We start from the raw sequence: 27,349 nt of genomic DNA, 5'->3' as shown, positions 1-27,349 counted from the left end.
CAAATTAGTGGTTTTCTATCCTCTCTTTTCTATTCTCTCCTCTCTTCTCTTTTCTTCTCGTTTTTCTGTTTTCTTCTTTTCTTTAAGGTTAGTTTTACCAGAAACTTCTGGTATAACCCACTAGCTTAAAGAGTTTCGATAAATGTTCAGTTCCATACTAACCAAGGGGTGATAATGACCGTGTAAACTGAGAAAAGAAGGCATGTCTCATGCTGTCAAACGCAGAAGAGAATAACTGGCTGAACTTAAAGCACTTTTTAATCGTGAGTATTGGATATTGACGATAGAAAAACGAATGCAAAAGTACATTGGCGCTAGGGAGAAACACTAGATCACTAGTTAATTATTGATTTTTAAATCAAAATGCTTCTTGTAAATCAGGTGGATGTATATTCTCCTGTGGAGCATTTTGAGCTTAATTGTCCACCAGCCGTGGAAGCAAATCAAGAATTCTGCTGTCCTGTCTCGGTGTACCAAGGATCGAACATGTACCTGGAAGCGAAATTCACCGGTGGCAGTGAGATGTCGACACCTCTGGACGGTAAGATGATATGCCTTACTGTTGCGCCGTTTTCAAACTTAACTCAAGGCAGGCGGTACCTAAGCGATAGCTTCCCGCTAACTAGTCACGTCACGGGTTCAAGACGTAACAAACTGTCTGAACTTTGACCTGGTGATTACGAGATCTTTGATTACATGTCTCAGACGGCAGCCTAAGCACTGCACTCTAATAAAAAGATCAAGTGCTCCTGTAGTCACTTGCGCCCAACCTTATGAGCAGTATTTGCTACCGAATCTGGGCTCATTTTCTTGTGTTGTCAAAGTCATTCCCCAGTATTGTATTGCGCATCCCTACTGCGCATAATTTCACGCGTTATTAGGGCGCGCGCATTAGAAAATGGCGGCTTTTTCTTTACGGCTGGACCTCGCCATAGAGGTAAATCGTCATTTTCTCGCAAACGAGTATGGTGACCTATCATTTTTTTCTGTTGTTTTGAACTGAGTAATAAATTTCTCTGTGTAAAATAAATATGGACCAATTCTCAGTGTAGAACAAACAAAAATCGTCGGAAACGTGAATTTAGCAAGCAATCGTGACTACAATCATGGTGCTATCATAAGGATCTATTGGGTATAAACAAGGTGCTGTTGCTCCTAAACGAACATGGAGACCCCTCATTTTTATTTCAAAATTTAAGTTCCTATAATATAAACAATCAATAAGCAAAGGTTCACAAAAATCTCAGTGCAGGTTCTATTTCAGTGGTGTAGAAGCCGACAAAGATGTCAAACACAGGACACGTTATGGGCGTGCAATCAGACGTCCCAAGAGACTGTAGAACATTTAAATTATATGCGAGTGGGTGTGGGTGTGAGTGCTTGGTGCGTGTGTATTTTTCTGTTGCTTGAAGAGTCGGATTACAATTCTCGATGTAATACTACCGGATTAAATTGCTATGTTGAATTCTGCGAGTGTTCGTCGTTTTATTGGGCCCGCACAAATGGAATGACCTTAAACAAGGCATTTGACTCTCAGAGCTTACCTCTTCGCCCATTGGCATTCCGGCAAAATGCTTTGGACGAGGAACGAGGGAGGGCGGGGGGCTACCTGCGACTTAAGTAGGCGGAGTTTTGCTACACTGATGAGGCATATGCATATGGCTCCTCTGAACCCGAGAATTGAAGGGAATTTACCCAAACTTAATAATCACTTTGCATCATGTTGACCCAGCTATGTTTCCTTGTCGTAGACGCTCGTTCTTTCCTTGTTGGGGAGCTGTTCTCGATTCCAGCCGTAAGTGTGCCGAGTCAAAGCACCAACAAAACAGTGCTGATCCCCAGTTCTAGGTTCGAGGATGATGGCAAGCTTATGGGCTGGAGACTTTGTTCTGTTACTAGTGGGTTTGTCACCCTCCAGGTATGCTCAGTCACACTTGAACTGTAAGGTAGACTTTCGCCTTTCGTAATGGATGCAATACAGCAATCAAGAGAGACAGTGCTTCATAACAATTTGAAACATTAAATTGAAACCATTTGAAGTAAAAACTAACGGTAAAAGCGTTCGACGTTTCGACCGAACTTCGGTCATTATTTAGCTCTTATTACCGAGCAGGAGGTCTGTATGGGAAAATCTTGACCGAGGTCGTGAGTACTGACCGAACGTAGTGAGGTCTGTACCCATTACCGAGGTCAAGATTCTCCCATACAGACCGACTTAGCTCGGTTAATAAGATGTTTATTATATGGCGCAAACAAGAATAATTTAATCCGTTTAATGTAACTGGTTTGTACTAACTGTCATTTTGCTTGCGAACGGCGATGAGCTAAATTAAATTCTGCTAATGTTTGCTCGTCCTCTTTACTTTTTGTTTCTCATCAGGCTTTTTGGCCCTTCCATAAATAAATATTGTTAGATGAAAACAGTCCATGACTTTGCATTTTAGTTTGCAACATTTTTACGGCAAAACATTACCGGTCTAGATGCCGATCTAGATGGGAAAATCTAGACCGCTTTCAATATCGATTTCAGCCAATCAAATTCGTGAATTCGGTAGTTTCCAGTCCTTGTGAGACAGAGCCATATAATAACAGGCTTAAATGTGAGGATAAAAATTTTTGCATAAGTATAAATATAAAACAAAAAAGTAAAAGTATGTAAAGTATGAAAATGTAAAAAAGGGTGTTAAGAACAAAATGCATGCAAGAATAACATAATTAAAAAGGATAAAAACTTTCGCACGAATTGAGTCTGACTGTACTTTGAGACTTGGTCTCAGGTCATTAATAAAAAACATTTCATAAATGAGACAGTCAAACTTGGTCTTGCAACTTTTTTAAGGTGGTAAAATTCTCTGTAAGATCCTTGGGCGCATAAGAGTGTTTCACACGAAAGCCCACGTTTGTTGGTCACAAGATCAAACAACATCTGAAACCGCGTGAAGTCAAGCCGTCTATTGTTAACCAACAATCCCTTGTTTACCAATTTAAATGTTACCTGTGTGATGCGGGTTATGTTGGTTACACGCGGCGGCATTTGCATCAACGCGTAGACGAGTACAAGAATGCGTCTTCCTCCATTGGAAAAGACTTTCGTGCGAAACATTCTTATGTGCCTAAGGACCTTACAAAGAATGTTACCACCTTAAAAAAGTGCAAGAACAAGTTTGACTGTCTCATTTATGAAATGTTTTTTTTTATTAATGAACTGAGCAAGTCTCAATGCACAGTCAGACTCAATTCGTGCGAAAGTTTTTTTTTAAAATCCTGTTTAATTGTGTTATTCTTGCGTGCATTTTATTGTTCTTAACACCCTTTTTTTACATTTTCATACCTTACATACTTTTACTTCTTTGTTTTATATTTATACTTATGCAATAATTTTTATCGAAACGTCGCGCGCTTTTACCGCTAGTTTTTACTTCAAATTGTTTTAAAAAACCTTTACTTATAAATTAAAACCAGAGTTTAAAATATCACACACACAGCGGAGTGTTTCTGACGAAATTCCAGGAATTTCGTAATGTTATGAAGCACTGTTTCAATTGTTTAATAAATGTTCTCAGTGGAAGAGAAGAAGAGAACAGAAGAGAAAACGGATGAGTAAAATAATTTCACAAAACCTTTTCTCCCTTAGACAGGTCGACAACCTCCGAAATGCATGATTATATGTTTTCCTTTCGTAACTTGAGTTTAGCTCGAGCCAAGGTAAGTCTCGCACGACCCTTATCTGGTCGAATCATTTAAAAAGCACTCATTGGCTGTTTTTATACTAAAGACACATTATCCGTCTGGTCGAACTTGGGCAAACATTTGTAGTTCGTCTGGTTATGCGTCTCTAGTATAAAGACGGGCACAAGACGTATTATACGTCTAGACGAACTATCTCTCCTAGTTTGTCGTTCAAGACGAATTTCGCAGTAAAGTTCGTCTTGTGCCCGTCTGTATACTAGACACGCATAACCAGACAAACTACAAATGTTTGCCCAAGTTCGTCCAGACGGATAATGCGTCTTAAGTATAAAAACGGCGAGGACGCATTATCCTTCTGGACGGATAATGCGCCCTCTAGTATAAAAACGGCCATTTTCTTAGCAGATTGGGACTCGCGACGTCAAACCTGTGTTGCTCTGTTTTCTCTTTTACTTTCAGGTATTTCGCCCGGTATGTGGTAAAGGCACAAGTAACAGTTACTGCTATTTAACTGGAAACTGCGTTGCTGGTCTGACACCTTGTGTTAATGCATTCGTGTCTTCATGTATGGCCAATCAAGTGTTTTCTACAGCAATGGGTATCTGCACGGACGATAACATAACGCCAGCATATATCCCAAGCGCATCTCTAAGCGACAGCTACGAGCTTATCACTGAAAGTCATGTGTTTCTTTCCAAACGTGGTTGCCATAGTTTCCATTTTGATGACATGAAAAACAGCGTAGACGTCAAAGAGGGAGATATCCTAGGTTTTACATACCACGGAAGTGGTTTTGCAGAAATAACGTCGCGACCCAGTGGGGATAGCAAAGAAGTGAACGCTACTGGATTTTCTTTCGATGATGTGCAGCTTAGTCTTGGTTCAATTTTAACCACAACCGGGAATTCTCCCCCAGTCAGCTCCTTTCAAATGCAGTTTTCTTTAGCAGCAGTGGTTCAAGTTCCCTCGTTGTTTTGCTTTTCTCACAACTACTCCATCGGGGAGTACCACGAGGAAGTTACAGTCCGCGGAACGCGAAGTGCGTTGAAATTGACTGCGAACATTACCGCGACAGAGAGCCTGGACAACGTGACGTGGACAACTCTTAAAGCTGTAGCGACGAACGCTACATATATAATCACCATACATCCTCACAAAGGACACAATATCACTTATGCTGTCGACTTTGGAGCCGGGAAAAACCAAACCGTACACAAAGTTACTCTTGATTCCGATCTACAGTTCAGTTCCGTGTATAATCTGAGCGGCTCTTATAACATTTTTTTCTATGCTACTAATATTATCTCCTTTGTGATAAAGACATGCGATGTGATTGTTCAAGATCCCATCCTAGGTCTGGATTTTTACGGATCTATCCTTCCAGTGGCCCTTGGAAAAGCAACAATTATTCAGTGGATTATGAGACAAGGTAACGGTGTTAACATGACAATAGATTTTGGCGATGGAAACTCCTTTCATAATGGCTCTTTCGATGTAGCGTATCTCTTTGCCGCGATGAATAATCACACATATTCATCAATAGGAGAGTATATGGTGACTATTAACGTGTCTAACTGCGTGTCCAACGATTCAATTAAAGACCTGGCTGTAGTCGAGTTGCTCCTGATGGGAGTGACTTGTGACGTCATCCACGACAACAGGGATATCGAGGTGAACGAAACGGTGACCATTCAACTAAATGTCATCCAGGGAAATAATGCCAAGTTTTTTATTGACTTTAGAGACGGTACCGTCACTACGACCACAGAGCTCACAGTTCAGCATTCCTATTCTACCTACGCTTTTTATAATGTCAGCGTTTCTGCTTACAACAACGTAAGTAGGGAAAACGCTTCCAAAGAGATTCAAGTCCACAAACCAGTGGAACCGCTCGTCGGCTTTACCGTAGTGTGTTCTCTGACTAATCTAACCGACCTCACTCATTGCATGCTGAGCATTATCCAAGGAACGGACTTCATCTGCACGTGGGACTGGGGCGACGGCAGCGTCATTGAATTTCGGCACGAACAACTTGGCAATGTTACGCATAAGAATTACAGCACGGTGGGTCACTACAATGTGGATATAAACTGTACCAATCGCTTATACAACACGACAGCAACAGCGATAGCCATCGTGGAAGTTCCAATAACCGACTTTACGGTAGTCGACCCAGTAGCTGAAGAGTTCCAATTGGATTTCTCCGTAACGTGGAGCACATCTAAAGGTACCAACGCTAATTTTACTGTCAGTTTCACTCATGTAATCAGCGGGATGTCCTTCAATGCATCAGTTGATACTTCACAAGATACAACATCCGGCTCAGCAGTCATAACCTCGGCGATGATGCCCGTGATAGGCATCTATGAGCTTGAAGTGACAGCTGTCAATTATGTCACGCCTCGTCAAACGATTCTTCTGCCCGTCTTAGTGGACACCCCAATAGCCAATACAACGCTAAACCGTTCCGCCAAGTTCGTTGAGGTACAAACAACAGCAGCCTTTTCCGTTCAGATGTCAGCGGGATCTAACGTTAGTCTTTGGTGGAATTTCAGCGATGGCTCTCCTCTTATAAACCAATTTTACCAAGGACCTTTCCCTGCTGATGTAATAACAATCGAGCACGTGTATGCATTCGATGGTGATTTCATAGTTTACCTTTTTGGAAACAACAGTGTCAGTAACTTTACCCTTGATGTCTCAGTCTGTATACAAAACCCACCCAATTTAACTCTTACCACAAACAGTCCTCAGAATATTCCTCCAGGAACGATCACCTTTACGATTGATACTCTACCAGGTGAGGAACCGCCGACTAATTCAAACTACACTGTGCATTTTGGTGACGGAAGCTCAGTTTTATACCAACCTTTTATCGCCCCTCTTGTGTTGAATCACAGCTATCCATCTCACGGCTCCTATACCATGAATATTACTGTTGTCAATGAAGTACAGACCGCCTTCTTGGAAACGGCAGTTGAACTTCAAACGCCAATAACAGATTTTGAAGTGTCTTATGTCCATACCGGACCGGAGAAGGACAAGGGGAAGCCAGGCAAGGGCCCAGAAAACACCTACTTCCCGTGTGACTTTCCAGTCCTGTTCACCACCTCCATAAGAAATGGTACTAACGTGTCTTACATGTTCGAGTTCGGAGATGGAAACCGTGTTGTGACGAAAAACAATTTCGTGAACCATACTTATCCAAATCCTAATCGTTACACTGTCACAGTAGGGGCCAAAAATGCGGTTAGCGATGGAAACGCGACTATGGCAGTCGACATACAATGCATGATCAAAATTAAGGCGTTCATAAACAACGGTCCTGTAAAACTAGACATGCCTATCAGATTTGATGTTATCCTAGACCAGGCTGGAACTGACTCGTGTTATATAGTGAACACAAGTGACAACCGTATGATAATGAACAAAACAAATCCATCGACACTGTGTCCTGAAGCGTGTACCACAAGCCACGCGGATGAGCCCGATAATTCAGATCCCTTTGGTTTTTCTTGGGAGCATACCTACCCTAAGGACATGGCTTACAACCTTTCTCTCATTGCTTGCAATTTAGTCTCCACTGTCGTGATCAACAAAACAAGATGGGCCGTAGTCGCAGCAAAACCCTGCAGCTACCCCAACGTTACGATGTTTCCGTCGTTGGTCGGAAATAGCTCTTCTAACGCAATGGTTTACTACAAAAGGAAAGCGTTTTTGATCAAGAACGACATAGAGATCGACTGCGAAGCCACAAAAGAGACCGGTTTTCTTTGGCAAGTGTGTAGACATTTCGGCCACAATCAAAGTTGCATCCAAGTTACATTATCGGAGTCTGTTTTACTGACGGATTCAAGGCTGAACATTCCAGCAAGAGGCCTTCCAGCATACGGGAAATATCGTCTGGATTTCACAGTGTTCATGGTCGGAGTTGACGGAATTTTCAACTCTTCCCAGGGATTCATTGACATTGTTCCTTCTGACATCATAGCTGTTATGGACGGGGGAACGTCCAGCGCCGTCGGACATGGAAAAAATACCACTGTAAGTTGTTCGCAGACCAGGGATCCAGACGTGGAAGTTAGCAATCCAAGTGACTTCCACTATTGCTGGTTTTGCGCTAAAACAGGAAGTTATGACCAAGGCCTGAGGGACAACTGCACCCAGCTCCCTGCTTATCCCCTAACGCCAGTTCATATGTCTGGTTCGGGTAACAACACTAATAACGGAACGCAAACCAACTCCACTTCATCTTATGGGAATGGCTGCTTCGGCTATCCTGCGGGAAGATTAAACACATCCGAACCATCGATAACATTTAACACACTTATGATGATAGTCGACTCGGAGTATGATGTTTGCGTACAAGTCACTAAAGTTACGCGGAAAAGTGTTGCTTGCAAAAGTTTACAAATGACTGCAGGAGACCCTCCCACCGTAGAAATCCGGTAAGTGTTACTTACCCTCAAACGTCTCTACCCTCCCTACCATAGGTGCAATTTGTCCTCTTCTTGTATGCAGCTTAAGATGTGGACATTGTAGTAATAGCGGTTAATTATCAGTGGAAACTAGGGATTCTTCTTTCAGTTGTTATGAACTTCATTTCCCTGCAGGGCGGTGCTCCTGTGCCGGGTCCTGTAAAGGACTATGATTGGGTTTAAAAAATCACAGGATGTGTTAGTGCTCGCTATAGTCAAACCCATGTTGAAGCCACTGCGCTTCACGCACGCTTTGCTTTCTATTGGAATACATCAAAGGTGCATGAAAAAATGTGCTTAATCACGATGGACTGACAATCATGCTTCCATTTTTGAAACTTTCAGTTGTGCCAGTGAGAAAGTTCCAAACTGCGACGGAAAAATCAACCCCTCGTATAAAGTAGCTTTGATCGGCGAGGCCACTTGCGAGACATGCCCTCCGCAGACTGTAACATACAAGTGGATCATATTGGTACTGAATTCTACTGGCTGGGAGGAGGTCCCAGACCCAACCAGTCTTGTCAACACCGCTCTGAACAGCCGTATGCTTGCCGTCAAACCTGGGGTGCTTATGGGTGGATACAGGTACAAATTCCGCTTGGAGTGCGAGGTTGCAAATGCGGGTAATGTGAAAGGGTTTTCTGCGTGGGAAAAGGAGGTGAACGAGCCTCCCAAGCTTGGCGTTTGTGAAGTCACGCCTCAGCTGGGTTATGCGTTTAGCCCTGACTTCACCATCGGTTGCACAGGATGGATTGACGATACCAAGTTGAAATACAGCGTTGGTGTTAGACTGGATTGCGACGCAAGTGAACTCCCAATTTCCCCCACCGTCGCTTTGCCAGTGGGTCAGAGTTACAATTTGACGTCGATAACGCTGCCCCTTGGCTCAGCCAAACACCAGTTCGGGGTCGACGTCATCATTACAATCAGAGACGAAGACGATGCTAGCACCCAAGTTATTGTTACTGTGCAGGTAAGGACGGCAGCCCATCGCAAACAAATTTCGAAGGGTGGCATGAGGCCCTGTTATCCGCCGGGGAAGGGACTGGGTGACGGTTATGGCGACGGCTTGTCACCATAGAAACATATGGTCAAATCGAGCCACAAAACCTATCAATTAGCCTGGTTAGTTTTCCAAGTTCAAGTGCGTCTATAATGCAGTCATGGATATAATAACAGTTTTATGAGTCTCTCCTTTCTCGGTCGCAGAGTGTTCAATTATCTCACAGTATCTGGAATTAACAGCGTTGATGTTTCTCTTCAAAAACTATAAAAAATCTTGATGAATTGGAATTAAATTTAAATATACTTTGCTCTATACTTCGTTTTCAAATGCAGAACTTCTGTGGGTTTAAAATTAAAAGAAATAGAAGATTAAATATTTATTACCACATTTCAGGGCTAAAGGTTAAATCAGGTTCCTAGATCTCTTAACAAGAGGCGGTTCATTTTATCCCATGCATGGCTACTAAGTGCTGCTTGCACTTTCGTATCTCAATCCAAAACCAACAGGAGAGCAAAGATGTTGAATCAGGAGGTCGAGTAGAAGCGAACATCATCTCAAAGGAATAAGGTAGACGCCTTCGATCCCGTGACGGGGAGGGGAGGTGACATTATCAGACCTTTTTTTAACTATTTCTGTTTGCTCCCTTCTTCGTACTAGGTTAAAATGGCTGAAGTAAGCGCCGACCAACAAGCCGCCATTCTGGATGCAGAGGCAGCAAAACTTGATAATTTGTTAAGCGAGGGTGATCCTGATGCGGCACTGAGTGTGATTGGTGGAATCGCTTCTGCCTTGAATTCAGACCAAGGAGATACAGACTCAGGTTCCCAAGAGAAAGATGAGGAGCAGTTACAGAAAGAGACAGAGGTATAACAAAAAAAAAAAAATGCTACATGGGACTTATTGGAAAACTCCGTAGTAAAACGTTCCCTGGCTATAAATAGATATATATATATATTAAAAAAAAAAAGTTATTCGCCTTAGGCTTACAGCCTGCAGCCTTTGCCGGGACCCTTTGAAAAAAGATGGAAATGCTGTAAGTTATGAATATATTAAGTCACAAGTGTGAAAAATAGCAGTAGCCATGGACATAGAAAGCTACCAAAATGAGAAACACTTTTTTTAGGCATAGTGACTCTCAACTTTCTTTGTACTGAAAACTCAGTGCAAAGAAGCATGTTAGTTATATATAGTTATATACTTCTCACCCGCTCATTTGTCGAGAGCTATGGTCAAAGAAGGAGAGGCAGTGAAACTAAATTAACATGTAACGCAACACAAGTTCATAGTGACATGTGCAGCAAGCTATTTGTAGACCAATTACCGTCAATTATTCGTGACCGCTCGGAAAATCGGATCGTTAGAAAAAAGTATTCGATAGAGTGAATTTGTCAATCAGGCGATTCTCAAACAAATCTTTCTTTAAACTTGCAGGTAAAATTTTAGTGTTAGTTTACAAGATCGATCTCATTTTTTTTCATTATCTACACTCTTATAGGCCATAGAAATAAAGCTACAACATCTCCATTATGTTTGAGGTTAGAATACTAATGTTGTAACGTTAGTTATATGGTCTGGGTGTAAACCACGGAAAATGCGGCCTGCTATCAAACAAAAAATTATAACAACATAATTCGAGAAACGTTACCACCCCACATGGTATGTCTTATCCAGTTGTGTGTCTTTTAACTGTTCTTGTTGTTTTTCTTGTACAGATGAAGGAAAAACTCGTGTCAGCAATATCTTCATTCCCTCCCCCGTCAAACCCTGAAGACGCTTTAAAGCAATCGGGAGCTTTGGCCGCTGTTACGTCTGGCCCTTCGTCCACGATTTCTGATGATGCAAAGGTACAGTACTTTATAGACTAGAAATAGCTCATCATTATCATCATCATTCAAAGGAGCTCAGTCACGGCATTTTCAGCTATTTTGGCCAGGTATCTTTAAATTGAAAGAAACCTGCAAATAATAGGACGGAAAGAAGAAAACCAAAGAGATACTAACAAACCATGAAGGAACAAGGATGGTTAAGGATGGCGAAGATTAACATGGATTACAAACGTCGAACTTGAAAAATTTAGGCTAAACTTTTCAAGATGCCCAAGCCGTGACGTAGCTCCTTTAACGAGTGATTCATGCTGCAGCGTGCATCATCGAGTTATGATACACTCAGGACGTTGGGAAAGCAGGAAAGTGGCGTCTTCTGGCCGTTTGACGATATGAATGATAGTTGATGATAGTTAGGGCGAATCATCTGTCGTCTACTATCATGCAGCGTTTGACCACGGCTTTATTATGATATTTTTGTATTTATTTGTGGAACTGATATGGAATAAATATCAATATTTCTCATTTTCAGGATAAAATAGCCGAGAGCGTAAAGAAAATGGCGAATGTTCTTGAACAACCAATGAGTTCCCAGCAACGTCAAAACCTGGCTGACTCTCTGATGGGAAGCATAGGTGCTGTGCTACAGTCTTCAGATGAAACGCAGTCCTCTAATGACACTGATCAGGTAAAAAAAAAAATACTGCAATTGTTGAATCGGTTGACTGGGTCGACGTTTTTCAGTGCAACACCTTTCCAACCATTAATTTTCAGTTGAAACGGTTGTTCAAATATTTATCAATCTTTTTAACCCAATCAACCAAACAAGGGGTTTCCCGCTAGAAAATAAAAAGAGAAAAACTGGACCAGCCGAAAACTGTTATTCCCTAATATTGGTGGTCAAAGCAGTGCTAAAATTATGACAAAGTACCTTTGGTTTTACATGAAATGTTCCTAGAATACCAAGACATTAAATGAATTGTTGAAGGGAGAGCAAATTGTAACTAGATACCTGTATCAGCGAGCATTCCAAAAAAGGACGATAGAATTTGAAAAATAAAAAGGCCAGACTTTTTCAGTTGACAGCACAACCTTCTAATTAATCCATAATTATATCATCCCTGTTTAGCTTCGGTAGCACTTACATGTAAAGAGTAACTTTATACAAGAATAGATCATTATAACAAAGTTTCCATAATGCATTTTAACTTATCTTTAGGGTTTGAGCTTTCGAAGTCATTCTCGTAAAATGCCCTTTTAAGAACCTATGAAGAGTATGAGGAAAAAAAAAGAGTGGGTTTTTCTATAAACCTCAAATGTTTTTAAGCAAATTGAACCTCTATGACGAGAACAGCGTTTTCGAAAGCCGATTAAATTAATCTGTTGCTTCAAAGTGTTTATCTCTGTTTATAAAGAACGTTTGAAACTAGAAAATAATATGAGAGAAATGGTAACTTCCAAAACCACATTCAAAGTTAATACTTCTCCTAGATTGCAACTTTATCTTGAGCAACTCGACCTTAGGATCTTGCGTATAGCAAGTAGTTCTAATTGGCTGAGGGGCTTTAACTGTATCTGTATTCTCCAAGCAACTTTACCTGACCGCTATATATCGGGTCTATATCCGTGGTCTACAACTTCCTTGAGTAGTGATATGCTAGGTAGAACAGTACTAGTCTAGAAAGAGTCAATTACACAGGTATTTGTACTTAACGGAGATGATGAACATTGAATAATTCCGCCTACCTTCTTAGTCGGCAGCCCAGCAAAAAGTACTCGATGTCAAGAACAAGATTCTAGAATCTGCTGGGGCGTCTTTGTTGCCTGGTGAAGAATTCGCAGTGGACAATAGCGTCTGTAGCTTGAAGGCAAGTAAAGCTTTCCCAGAAGACATTACAGACGTAGGTGTCGGGGGAAGCTGTGTTGGCAATCTCGGTGGGGCTGTTGGTAACGACTCCAATGAGGCTGTCCAGATGGAGGTAAGTCCTATCTTTCATGCTTCTTTGGAGAAAAAAAATTTGACTCTTGAACAAACTGTTGCGTGTAAACGTGCAGAGAGGTACTCTTAGAAACACATTGCTTCCTAAACAACTTGTTTCCTCGCTTGCGCTGGATGATATTAAAATACCTGTAGTTACATTTTCAACGATTTAAGGCCCCGGCCACCCTAATGCTTTTTCAAAAGTCTCCGTTTTCATCCCGAAGAAGCAAAATATCTTTGCCCACACTAGCGTTTTTGCTTTGTTTTCACCAGTCCACATCACTACGTTTTCATTCGTTCTTTTCTGCGTTTTCCCACATCGTCTATACTAAAACGCTTGAAAACGCTGATGGAAGGGACAGTATGTGACGTTTTTTGCCGTCAGCGTTTTCAAAGCCTGCGTTTCCACCTGTTCACATTTGAAACGGAGGGTTTTTAAAACGATGCATTGTCAAAACACTCCACTTTTGACACCGTTTTCGAAAGCCTCCGTTGTCATTAGCGTTTTCGGGCGTTTTATTGTGGACGATAGGCGAAAACGCATCAAAACGTATGCGTTTTCAAACGAAAACACGTTAGTGTGCTCGAGGCCTAAGTTTGTGTAGCGGTGAATGAAGAATGATACTCCTGTTTGTCCATAGATGTCATCATATGGTAGCAGTCCTTATGGTAGTGGAGCAGGGAAGGTAGACAGTGGTGTATCGGAATTAGTAATAAAAGACGAAAACGGCAACCCTAAGAACGTGTCCAATCTGACTACATACATGGATATTTTCATTCCTGCGGAGAATGGAGCGGCAGAGTCGTCTTATCATCTGATCACCAAAGGAGACATGCTAGTACTGAAATTAAACGTGACTAACAACATGAGTGCGATTTATGTCTGGGCCATTCCTGCGCATAACAACACAATGACGGAGGTACTGTGTAAGAAAGGATCCGAACCAACACAAACCGACTTCGACTTTGTTGAAGTTTTACCGAAAGATCCCGTGGAGCCTGGTAACGGGTCGTGTAATGATGCGGTATCTGATTCAGATCGATATCAGTTGTTTATAGGCAGCGACGAGTTACAAATGATGAACCAGACGGCCAGTGGACTGTGGTATTGTGGCTTCTACTACAATGGGTCTGCTCAAGAGACCACGGCTCGGAGGAAGCGACGAGAGACTCCGAACCAAGAGATTGATACAGAAGAAAGCACTCCAGAGAAGAACAATCTCACCATCACCATATTTGAAGCCACTTGTAAATACTATCATACTGAGTCAAAGGAATGGAAATACGACGGTTGTAAGGTAAAGGGTATTTCTGCTACGACGAGTCTCTTTATTTAACATTTACACGAGCACCGTACCCGAGGAGCGCCGGAGAGCTTACATACACTCTTGGATGGAAGGTTTAATATGACAAAAGATTTTAAAGCAGATTCAGTAAACTATTTCATTAGTTAAACAGAACGATTTTTTTGAAACGTCTTGACAACCAATAAATTAGGAATTAGTAGTGACATTTATAAGATAAGACACCCAAGCTAAACTGAAATCCGCGAAAGTATTATTATGTATTAGAGCGGTTTTCAATTGAGTGTCGTAAAAGCAAAACCAAAGTAATCACTCTAGCCAATCACAAAGGACGCAGGCAACACAGCGAACCAAGCAAAACTCGAAGTTATTACATGTAGCTGACGCAAAGCGCGGGAAAACTTGGGCGAATGTGTTACGATTGGTCTTGGTTTGACTTCTGATTGGACGAGAAAAAGGCGCGAGTTGTTTAAGCCAATCGTGAAGTGGAGTTAATGCAAAACCAATTACTTTTCGACACTCAAATGAAAACCAGTATTCAGGGAAGTTCTACATTTCAAGTCAAGGAATTATTTCTACCAGATTATCGGAGTTTGCATGGTCAATGAAAACATGTATGAAAGTTGTTTCCTGTAAAAGAAATTAGAAGCGGCTCGAAGAGCTTCTTCTAATCTTATCAGATTTGTTGTCGACGTAAATTATTTTCTAGTGGCATTAAACTTTAAGGGAAAAGTTCCTTTTATCTAAAATAAAATGCAAACATAACACATGAACTACGCATGGTTTGGAACAATAATCTAAAATTTTCTTGACGTTTCGCATGCTACATTTCTAACGTCAAGAAAATTTTAGATTATTGTTCCAAATCATGCGTAGTTCATGTGTTATGCTTGTTGCCGCTGTTTGCATTTTATTTCTTGTTAAATTGAAATGGCCAAAGAACAAGAGTGTTTATGATGTTCCTTTTATCTTACTGTTTTCATACTCCCGGATGGTAGTCGCGAAGGCTGTATAGCTTTTCCATAGTAATGTCTTTTTAATGTTTTCTTCAAGGCTGGTCCCAAAACCACTCCAACCAAGCGCCATTGTCGCTGTAATCATTTAACGTCGTTTGCAAGTGATTTCTTCGTACCGCCTAACAAGATCGACTGGGATAAAGTTTCCCTCGAAGAGCTGCTTAAAAATCCTTTGGTTTTCTCTGTGGTGTGCGGCATTTTTGGTCTGTACTTCCTTCTTGTAGTGTGGGCGCGTCGAGCTGACAGGAAAGACTTGGAAAAGGTAAGCTGCAGTTCATGACGTTTTTAGAGTGGTATGATTATGTGGAGGCGCGGTGGCCTCATGGTCAGTGCGCTCGACTCCGGATCGAGTTGTGTTGTGTTCTTGGGCAAGACACTTAACTCTTACAGTGCCTGTCTCCACCCAAGTGTACAAATAGGTACCGGCGAATTTAATGCTGGGGATGACCTTGCGATGGACAAGAGTTCCATCCAGGGGGTAGTAGAAATATTCCTAGTCGCTTCATGCTAAAGAAACCAGGATAAGCTCCGGCCTGATGGGCCACTTGGCTCCTATACAGACTTTATAATAGGAAAGACGGTAATATGTTTTTCATCCATTACGGCACTAATAGACCAACATGCGTGTGGATTTTCGTGTTCTTTGAATATGACGTCCTGGGCCGTGACAGCTCCTACACTTTTTAGACAGTTTTATTCTTTTATTCATAATCTTTGAAACTCAAATCAATCGTGACTTAGCTTATGGGCGTTTTAGGCTGAATGCCTGTCTTTCGTTTCTAATTGGTCATACAGAACGAAAAAGTCATTTATTTTGTATCGGATTTGCTCAACACATCGTAGGTGGGTGTGGCTCCGTTACCGGACAATGACTCGCGGGACATGTATATGTATGAGGTGGTGATTTACACGGGATTTTCCAGCCAGGCGGGAACATCCTCGGAGGTTCGAATGGTGCTAACCGGAGGCTTAGATGAAACCTCTCCTCGTCGCTTGAAGGACACAGTGCCGGGTCGGAGAAAGTTCTGCCGGGGAAACGTGGATTACTTCCTACTTAGTGTGCCACGATCTCTGGGAAAGCTAAAAACGCTAAGAATTTGGCACGACAACACTGGGGATCATCCGGCCTGGTACCTGCTCAGGGTCATGGTACATGACGTGCAAACCGACGTGAAGACGTGGTTCATTTGCGATCGGTGGATGGCAGTGGAGGAGGACGACGGATGTGTAGAGCGACTTCTGACCCCAGCCAGTAAAGAGGAACTCACGAGCTTCAATTTGCTATTCTCCACCGAAGCTCGAAAGAACTTGACAGATGGACATCTGTGGTTCTCTGTGATTACTCGCCCTGCCAAGAGCAACTTCACTCGAGTGCAGCGCCTCTCTTGTTGTCTGTCAATTCTGCTCTGTACCATGCTTGCCAACGCCATGTTTTATCAAGTTGGTGACGAGTCTTCCACCGGGACGTCGGTCCACGTGGGACCCTTTAGCTTCTCTATAAAACAATTATCCATCGGTATCACTAGCAGCTTAGTAGTACTCCCTGTCAATGTCTTGATCGTGACGTTTTTCCGGAAAGCGCGGCCTGCCGAAGCCAAGACAAGCTTGGACAAAGACCAGGATCCACATGGCCAAAGTACGAAGTACGAGGTTTCGGTAGAGAAGGCGAAAGAGAAGAGCAAAGATTCGGAGGCCCATAATGAAGAAGACGAAGACAAAAAGAAGGACAAGAAAAAGAAGAAGAAAAAGACTCTACCGCACTATTTTGTGTACATATCTTACGTCTTGGTTTTTATCGCTTGTACGGTATCGGCGACATTTACTGTGTTTTATGGACTGACTTTTGGAAAAGAGAAATCGGAAGGCTGGCTCTCTTCCATGATGATTTCATTTTGGCAGGACGTGCTCATTTCACAGCCTCTCAAAGTGAGTTTGTTCTTTTCTACTGTTATTTACGATTGTTCATAAAGTAGGTGGGCTAATATGTGAGCGATTGACCAAGACTTTTGCGTCTGTCTTCATGAGTCAATAATCCTAGCCTTGCAGTTGTCAGTCTTGCGCTTGGGTACATGGCTCTCTCGCAGTGTTTCGAACAACCTAGTATATGAGTAACCCAGTACATGAGTGTCTGTGATGTTTGTGTAAAAGCTGTAGCAAAATGCTAGGGAGGGGGATAGAACTTCCGGAATAGAATTGTGAAAAGTTGACCTATATCATGTGTTAGAGTAAGTATTTCCGCTAAAAAGCGTTCATTACTCATGTTTAAAACCACCATGTGCTCCGCCCTGTTTGATTAACCCTCAGGTGTTTGCAGCTGCCATGTTCTTTGCAGTCGTGATTAAAGATCCAAACAAAGCGGAAGAAGAGAGCGATCAAGAAGGCAACGAGCTGAATCCGGACGAAGAAGCACTTCACGACAAGACAAAGAACAGCGAAGAAGAGAAAGCCCTTCGCAAGGTTGGCTTCGTTGACAAACCGCCCAACCCAGAAAAACTGGAAGCGGCTCGTCAGCTTAAACTGAAGCAAAAAGAGATGAAGTCCATTATCCGCGAGGTTCTTCAGTACTTTTTTTTCCTTGGAGTGTTGCTCGTTGTCGCCTATGGCAGCCGCGACCCGATGGCTTTCAGCGTGACAAGCGCTATGAGGACTGTCTTCGAAGATGGCAAATACACGGGACTCGATTCATTTGACGAGGTATTAAACTGTTTCCTTCTAAGATCTTAAAATTTGATTGGAATTACATTCCGTTGTTCTGTGTTCTCACGACAGAACTTTGAAAATTTTGGTCTGCTAAATTGGCGCGCTATGATAGCTGGGATCGTTCCGTAGAAACAAAATGGCTGCTGCTTTATTGTAAAGTATTTTAACGTCAAGTAAATCTTTGATTTAGGGGCTCTAAAACCAAATTGATAAACCTTTTCTATAGTACTTTCAGATTTTGTTTCACAACTATCGACCCGGCTACGTTACTCATTATCTACCATAGAATACATAACGAGCCGCGAAGCTGGTCAAATTCCGGCTAGAACACCTGTCGTTTCTTCTAAAACTGGATATTACACGATTCATTGGCAATGTCATTTATTCATGACCACCAGTGTTTGAAGAAGTTTAGGAGTTGAGAAGCGAGAGAGAATGATGTAAGCCTAGATCATCCTCTCTTGTGAGAATTGAATGTCAATTGCCTTTCTATTCCGTAACAGGTTTCAGATTTTGGCTCATACTGGAATTGGATACAAGTCACCTTTGTCCCTTCACTGATGCCGCGTTACTGGTATGGTCCTGTTGACATTGATGAAAGCGATCTCGTGAATGAAGAGAGCACGAACCACGAAGTAACACGACTGAAGAATAAGAAGATAACAAAGGTGAAAACAACCGGCAGTCAATACACTAACGCCTCCACTCTCGTTCTGTTTGAATACGAAGATGGGTTCGTTGCCGATCACAGCACAGCAATACTTGTGGGAACGGCCAGACTCCGCCAACTAAGGGTTCTAAGAAGTGAGTAATTCCGATCGCAAGCAGCAAAATAATGACAGACGCTAGTAATGTAATGGATGCAAGGTGTGATTGAGTTACGAGAAACGAAGAAACGGAAAGGGGTGACTCATCGATCGACTGACTGACTGACTGACTGATTGATTGATTGATTGATTGATTGATTAGTTATTTATTGATTGCGCGGTTGATAAATTTATTCATTTGCAACAGTTCGTTTCTTCATTTATTCATTTATTTGGGCATTGAATGAATGACCGACCAACCAAGGAAAAGATCTAAGGAATGACTGACTGACTGACTGACGGACGGATGGACCAACCGACCGACCAACTGATCGATCAATTTTTGTTGGTATATCCCATGTCATGTCCTCAGTTTTGCTTGTTTTCTTTTTTGTTTTGTTTTGTTCGTCGCAGACAAATGCACACTGCTCTTAGCTTTATATGGGATGTTTGACGAGTGTAACGTACCGTATGACTGGGACAACGAGGACTCAGGACATTATGAGCCGAACTGGGTACCATCACCTTCAAATGTAAGTACGGAGGACCTGGACCCTACTCCATGGACCCATCAGACGCAATGGAAATTGAAAGGCACCCCTTACTGGGGACAGTTTGCTACTTACTGGGGAGGAGGTAAGTCGTTAATTATCAAATCCAAAATCCAATAGTAACACCTCGTTTCAGTTCTCCTTAGTTCTTCTTTGTTGAGAATTCTGTTTTGTAAAAGTTCTTCCTTCTCCTGCGGCCCATAAACACACCAGAGACACAGCTGAGATCGGTCGCCATCTAATATCTGTACCGTAGGGGATATCTTGAATCAGGAATTGAAATAAATCGTTGTCCATGCAGAAGTCGCAAATGGAGACGGCAAAATTGGAAATGATCTTACTAGTCCATGGGCCAGGACCCTGGAAAGAGCCATTTGGTACCAAAACGAGGGACAAATTCTAACACTTATTTTTAACAACATTGATTCCTCTAGGTTATATTGGTGTATGATAACCATGCCAAATGAGTAGCTTTACTAGGATTATCACGTGATTAAATGACGTCACTCGGTTTGGCTGAATAAGCAGAATTGGTAAAAAGATGCCAAATAACAGTTAAATGCAAACCTGAAAATGTTACATACATTGATTTTTGGTTATTGCAAACTTCAAACGCAGTTTTCAGACCTAATTTCAAACACTTATATATGACTTATAGGTATTATCCCTGAATGGTTTCCATGACAACACTTGTCAAATTATAAACATGAACAATAAGACGGAAAATGTGAAAAAAAAAAAGAAAGTACTCGTGTAAATTGCATTAGTTACTTTCGAACGCTCGTTCTAAACTACATTGACTCCTCTTGCTTAGTTTGGTATATGATAACCATGTCAAATGAGTGGCTATACCAGGCTTATCACGTGATCAATTGCAAATGACTCGGTTGGGCTGAACAGATAGAACTGGTACAAATGTGATTACTACGGTCAAATACAAGCAAATGCAAATACAGTCATGTTACATACACTGGTTTTCAGTTATTAAAAATCTCAAACATTTTCAGAGCTTATGTCAACAACTTATATTTAACTTAAAGAAATTGTTCCTGGGTGGTTTCCATGGCTACACTTGGCAAATGTTAAATATGAATAATTATTCAGGATATAAGAAACTGCTTGTACATGTGTTACATTGATAATAAAAGTTAGATTTCTTCGTCTTCTTCGCTGTCATCTGAGACAAACTCCTCGATAGAATCTTCACATCTGTTGTCACAGTCTAATAGCTTGCACACATCCGTGCACTTCAAACCATTTTCCAGGCAACTGCAGGTAGGAAGTTGACATGGCCTTTTACACGAGCAAGTCAGTAGTTCTAGCAACGGCTGTAAGGGCTGGGTCACCGCTCATCCAGTCAATGGCAAAGTGATCACCGTCTTCGCGCCAGCCAAACCAATGGGGGTCGTGTCCCTTGGCAGCTTTGCAGATTTCGCTTCCAAATGGCTGCTTGGAAGTTTGCGTGAGCCGCATGTTTGAACAAGCAGTCAACACAAGGTGGTAATTGGGTGGAGTCGATGTTACCCTTCTTGACGCAGAATAGCCTGTACCTCAGCTCATTAATGTTATCAGTTCCTGGTTGAGAGCAGTAGAGCTTACATGTAAACTCTTGAAGGCTCTGAAAAAGCATATCTGATAGAACCCATTCCATCCCCAGCTGCTTGAACATTTCTTGGTAAGATGTCTGTTACTTGACAAGTCGTAGGGCTGTTATCTTTTCCCTTCCAGCGAAGGCACTTACTGTATCACAACCAGTGAAAACATACATACCAATTAGGCATTTGCAAAGTTCTACTCCTACCGCTGCCACCACACTGGAGATACTGACATATCTAGTTCTTGTCTGCGCTCCACACTTGACATACCTGGATGCCGAATAAAGCAATTAAACGCCAGGCAAAGCAAGAATACGTCTGTATCTTCTGATGCCACAACCACCGCCTTGTAGCCCGTTTTAGCTGCATGAGCTGCATGTAGAATAAGCCTGGTATCAGCTTCTTCCTGTGTGGAGTTGAGCTCTTCAACTATATTGGCAGCTGGTGAGCTCATCTCGTAACAGTCACTTTCGCATGTCACGAAAAGTGACCTTGCCTGTCAACTTTGTTCTGTATTAATCCCGTCTCCACCCTTTAACCACAAACTCTGAGAAGGGCTTTTTATTTTTTGGATTCAAAAGGAATTTTCTCCATTGCTGCAGCTTGTGTTCGGATGCGTCCGCATGTAGTCGCACTAAGATCCTTAAAAGGTTTTTTCTTCGCCCGTTTTCAAGAGCTTCTTGGCGGGTAACTTCTACAAATCTTCTAGAACGAGAGCCGCAACCATCTTCTGCATTGTAAGTGGGAAGATTTTCTGCATCCAGTGCCTCGACACTCCTCTTTTTGGTCTGAACTATCTGCGTTGATGGTTCCGGGGGAAGTTGTGGTCCGAAATGCCTCGCCTGCACCGCTATTCCATTTACGCTATGCGATGTTCCTTCACCCGATAACGTTTTCTCTAGGCGGTCAATGTTATTCCATGCCAAAGTAGTGCCAACATGAGGCTGGGTGTTATCTGACAATGGGATTTCACTTGTTGATGTCATTTTCTTAAGGCACAGTGCAGTGTTGATTTCTTTAAGCTGGGAATAGGCGATTCCGTGGCCGCAACGATTAAGCATTTGGACGAGTTCAACGTTATCTGTCAGGGTCTTCACAGCATAGGGAAGAGGGATCTGTTTGGATGGCTTAATCTTTCCTCTGCTCACTCCAAACATCAGATCTTGGGCGAAGGATTTCATCAACCTCTGCACTCTTGGATGACAGTTTTTATCTGGCCACTCTATTTTTTCCAGTCAGACATGTTTGCAAGAACGAACCCTGCTCTTTGGGAACATTCATTGCGCTCTTAGCGAGATCTGAAGGGTGTGGATACTATGACATCTTGTTTTCTGTTCTTTAAATAGCTTCGTAAATGTCAGTAGCAGCCCGGTGTATATTTGAACTCCGAAAAAACTGGCTTGCATTGTCCTGTTTTTCCAGAAGAAGGGTTGTTATGTATTTGGCTACATGAAGTGTGTCAAATTGGCGGGAAATATGAAGACACTGGTGGTTTCTAACAGCTGATTTTCAAAGAGTAGGACATCGCCAAATTCTGCCTGGAGATTCCGTCTGGTGTGCATCCTTGTGGATGACTTGATTTCTTCAACAGCCAAAGACATGAGATACGGACGATAGAAGTAGTTCTGTCATTTCAGTCAATCCTACTATTTTCTCGTTTGCAAGAACATCCGATCTGATGTAATCGAAAAGCGTCTGGTAAGCCTCTGACTTGAGATTAGCAACTCATCTTCTAGTGATTCACCACAGCCATCGGAAGCTCCGGTGGGACTTGCCTCAGCCCTAGTATAGCCCTTGTAGCATATCCTGTGGTAACAAGCTTCAGCTGTTACGATTTCACTCGACGCAGTTGCGAGAAACCTCCTGTCCTTCGTTTCCATGGGTGATTTTCTAATTCAGTGATCTGCACGCAAATCTCTGCATTGTTCCAAGAGTTCCCGATTTCTTGTTCCCTTAAGATACTTCTTTTCACAGAATATGCAGACATGTTCCAAAGTTGTGCTGGTGGTAGGGGACTGTCGGATCGAGTTCCTCTGAGCTGCCGTTGGTTGTTGGTCGTCAGTTCAGCTTGTTGCTTTGAAATTGTTTTCAAGCGCTTTTTCATGGTAAACACGCTACGACATTTTCTGTGATAGTAAATGTTGGGATTTCTCCTTCATTTAATGCCTCGGCAATATCAAGGTGTTTGTGTTTACGAACAGCAGCTGCTCGCCTCTTACAAGTGTACCTCAGGACTCCTCATCTTTTGGTCCAGTTCCGTATCATCGTCAGTACAGGAAATTGTACATGCACAACTGGACTGTTCTGAACGTGATCGCTTTTGATCGATGTTTTTTGTTCTTCAGGCGTGACATTTCCTCTTTTTGTGCCACCTATTCAGTCATGCAAGGTTCTACGTCAATATTAAGACTTAAGGGTTTTAAAAAAGCCATTTTTAAACCGGTTTAATTTAAGCGCTGAAGTTTGTATTTATTTATTCAGGTGTTCGCTCTTCACCAAAAATGATTTTATATAAACAACAAAAGCAGCACAAAAGACCATCCGCACTGGTCATTGTAAATTAGCTTTGTCACTATATATGAATGAAATCATCTTTAGCAATGTATGAAATTGTTATTTAATATCATTTTCCTTTTGATGCATTTCAAACTCCATATTTTTCAAAATCTCTCATTATGTCATCTACTGCTACAACTTTCGTATAAAATGACGAATGATATATACTCGAACGCCTATTTCGAGGATCTGTAAGTTTCTTGTCAAAAATCGACACTATCAGCTTAATATTTAGTTAATTGATTTCTCTAAATGTTTACCTAGATACTTACTGTTTATTTATCCCCTGAAAACTTTTCTCCTTTCTATAAGGAACCAAAATTTTAGCACAAATTGGCCCTACACACCTGTCAAGAATGCCGCCATCTTGGATTCAGTCATGATACAATGTGAATGACACTGTTGGTTGTTTTTTTAGTTTTTCGTGTAATCCTGACACAAATTTCTACTTCTTACAACTTCGAGGAGAAATACAAATGTTTTCCTTTTTTTTCAAATATCTAAAATACTGATAAAACGATCGTGACCATATATTTAGAGGATCTTCTTCTAAGTCTTGTTTCCATGCTGAAGCTATTTTTTGGGAAATTTTAAATTAAAAAAACTCACACAAAGCTACTCATTCAGAAAGGTTATCATACAAATTTGAAAACAACTCATGCAGTAGTATCAGCTGATAACACTTGGGTCTTGTCCTTAGGTTTGGTACCGAAAAGTGGTCTGGCCCATGGACTATACGGGTAACTTTATATTTCCTGCTTAGGTTCATATGACGAGGAACGTTAACTATAAATCTGGTAGAAATGGGGGAGGGTGATGGGGGTACAAAGATCTCAGGTATTGTGTTCGTGTCCAAGCCCTGTGGCTTGGAGGATAATTTTATTTCAGCAACATGTGTTATTGTTGTTAAAATTCTGTTTATAGGTTACGTGGCAGATTTTGGAGCCGATCGAAAAGGAGCTCAAGAGCTATATAAGGAACTCAAATCCCAGAATTGGATTGACCGCTACACGAGAGCTATCTTCGCTGAATTCACGATCTACAACGCAGAGACCAACTTCTTCTGCGTCATCACACTGCTATTAGAGATTCTTCCAACCGGAGGATACTACCACAGTCCTAAAATACAAACAATCCGTCTGTATCGATATGTTGGACCAGAAATGGTGTTTGTAATGGCGTGTGAACTAACTTACATGCTGTTTCTGCTGTTCTTCCTCTACAAGCAGGTGAAGAAATATCGGAAAGAACGAAGAGAATTCTTCAAAGACCCGTGGAACTATCCAGAACTTTTAGTTCTAGGGTTTTCACTGTCAGCAGTTGGGTTGTACTTCGCGCGCTTGGCCATCACCAAGTACAGTATAAGTAACATGCATGAGTCGCCCGGAAAGTACGTGAGTTTTCAATACGTCGCGTTCATTGACGAATGGGTGTCCGCTACGACAGGCATGGCTGTGTTCTTCTCGGTTTTAAAGTTTTTACGTTTGTTGAAATTCAACCGGCGCGTTTCCCTTCTCATGCTCACGATCAAAGTAGCGTCCCAGCCTCTGATGTCGTTTATGCTGATGTTTTTCATCTTGTTCCTGGCCTACTGTCAGTTTGCTTTCATTGTGTTTGGAACCGAAAACAGTGACTATGCATCATTTCCAGCGACGTTAGGCAGTATGATGTCCATGACACTCGGAAGTTTTGATTTTGATGCCTTGAGGAGCACAAGTCGACTACTTGGCCCCATTTTCTTCTTCTCCTACGTAATTGCCGTGCTATTCGTTCTCATGAACGTTTTCATTGGTATCTTAAATGACGCACTGAGCGACGTGACAAACGACGTATCGAAGCAGTCCAATGACCATGAAATTCTGGACTTCATGTTACACACCTTCAAGCGTACTGTCGGCAAACAGGTCGGTCCTGCAATAAGGCCCACCTACAAGGAGCCTAAGAACCAGTTGGAGCTCAACTTGGACAGCATCGAGGAGATATCTGATAACGTGCAGTACGCGCTGAGAAACTTGTGTATGGAGGACATCAGACAAACCAACTGGTTTGAACCTGAGAACGCCACTAAGAAAAAGAAAATCCTCATGTTGTTGGTTTTGGAAACGGACGAAGACTTCACAGAAAATGATATTTGTGACAGCATTCCTCTATTTGATGATATTATGGGAAAGCACAACGAACAAGAGTTGGTAAGAAAGCTCATCTACTACCGAGAAGAGAAGAGACTCGAAGAGACAGCCTCACAAGTCGACGATGACCGATCGGAGAAATCCTCGGACGACCACGACGAGCCGTCGGAAAACGACTCCGATTCAGAGGATGACAACCTGAGTGTCGCCAGTGGCGACAGTGGACCGAATCCGGAGCAGCACACATTAAAAATCGTTATGCCAGCCGAGGAGACTGATGGAACGGAACACACCTCAGCACGGGAAAGAAAAGAATTACAACTGGACGCCAGCGGAACGTCGGAAGTGTGAAAATGAACTGAACTTTATGAGACCCTAGAATCGAAAGAAAGCTTGTTAAATTCATTGCACGTTCAGTCAGGTCAATGTTTCATCGGTTTTCTTTCTCATTTTCTGTATTTATGCACTGACTGTAGCCCTTCACGGTAGCGTTTACCCAGAGCTTGTCAAGTGAGTTTTACTGGAGGCTAAAATTTGCTCTCTTTTCTTTTGGGGTTAGAATATCATGTAGTTTTGATTGTCACTTATTACATAAATTTAAAGAAATGCTGTATATATAAAATCGATTTCTTTAAGCACACCAGTAACTTAAAGGAAGTATTAAACACCACCTTTACTGAGACGAGCGGAATCGCCAGTGAATATTGAAAAAGAGTTTTAAATTTGGAAGGATGGAAAGGACAACCTGTAACTACTTCTGAAAATCTGGAAAACAGAAATGTCGAATGACAAAGTGAAATTGAATATAACGGATAAAGCTGTGAAAATTACAGCTTTATAGTCAATCTTAAGGTTCATTACAGGAAGATTGGACCGATCAGTAATGCTAAAAAGAAAGAACTACGTTCAACAGTTGGAAAAGTCTTTGTTATACAATATGCAGGGTATTATTTACTTGGGAAAAGCCCACAATGTGCTGATTTGACTTACACTGGCGATTCCGTGAAGAACAAATTTTAATGCGAACAATCATACTGCGCGATTTCTCTAAGATTAAACCCATGTTAAGTCTAGTTACATGTGATGTATATCTTCATCCCAGATCTAAAAACAATCGTTTTGAAGTTCAAGTTATCTGATTTGCACTTAATTCGTCAATTAGCATAAATATTCTCATAGATGTTGTAAATAAACTTGAACCACATTTACCAGCAGAGGTAAAATTTATGAAACAAAATGAAATCAAAGCGTTGTTCATGCTTGTTTTGATATTGTCCTCCTTAGGGTGATGTGCATAGAAAATGTTTGTACTGACTGTACAGTGATTTACTGTACAGTAATATACTGTAAATCACTCTAAGACTCCTTTTAAAAAAGATAATTTGCTTCTCTACAAATACAAGATCAAGATCAATCTGTCCAAAGTACGTATTCTGTTACCGGTAAAAACTAGATCAACCAACAGAAAACAAAAACTAACCGCACCTTCCACACCACTTATTCTCCCTTTCCTTATATTTCCGTCTCCAGTCAACTCATATTTAACAACTAAGGCAATAAAATCCAGAGCCTTGAGACTACCCACAATAGTACATCTTCTTCTACTGACAAATCTACCGACATGTATTGTGACAAAAACAAAGGGAATTAATGCGCGCGCACTTATCAGCCAATAGGATTTGTTTGAGACGTATGGTCAAATTAGAACAGAATC

At 41.7% G+C, this 27,349-nt stretch overlaps 1 protein-coding gene across 1 annotated transcript in view; it reads left to right on the top strand.

Moving 5' to 3' along the window:
* The window catches only part of LOC110062953 (uncharacterized), a 35,607-nt gene extending 8,764 nt beyond the window's left edge, over positions 1–26,843 (top strand). Inside the window, exons 8-22 of the mRNA XM_089289794.1 lie at positions 382–541; positions 1,752–1,918; positions 4,150–8,138; positions 8,514–9,141; positions 9,832–10,038; positions 10,887–11,018; positions 11,530–11,685; positions 12,752–12,976; positions 13,620–14,276; positions 15,336–15,560; positions 16,142–17,224; positions 17,603–17,992; positions 18,502–18,802; positions 19,219–19,440; positions 24,431–26,843. Coding sequence (XP_089145920.1) covers positions 382–541; positions 1,752–1,918; positions 4,150–8,138; positions 8,514–9,141; positions 9,832–10,038; positions 10,887–11,018; positions 11,530–11,685; positions 12,752–12,976; positions 13,620–14,276; positions 15,336–15,560; positions 16,142–17,224; positions 17,603–17,992; positions 18,502–18,802; positions 19,219–19,440; positions 24,431–25,986 — 10,098 coding nt within the window. The 3' untranslated portion in view covers positions 25,987–26,843. The remainder of the gene's footprint in view (positions 1–381; positions 542–1,751; positions 1,919–4,149; positions 8,139–8,513; positions 9,142–9,831; positions 10,039–10,886; positions 11,019–11,529; positions 11,686–12,751; positions 12,977–13,619; positions 14,277–15,335; positions 15,561–16,141; positions 17,225–17,602; positions 17,993–18,501; positions 18,803–19,218; positions 19,441–24,430) is intronic.
* Positions 26,844–27,349: the final 506 nt, after the last annotated feature.

Source organism: Orbicella faveolata, unplaced genomic scaffold, assembly GCF_042242905.1.
Source record: "Orbicella faveolata isolate gen_17 unplaced genomic scaffold, um_ofav_v1 contig_2, whole genome shotgun sequence".
NCBI classification, from domain to species: Eukaryota; Metazoa; Cnidaria; class Anthozoa; order Scleractinia; family Merulinidae; genus Orbicella; species Orbicella faveolata.
Note: the sequence above shows the minus strand (reverse complement) of the source record. Positions and strands in the feature narration are given on the sequence as shown.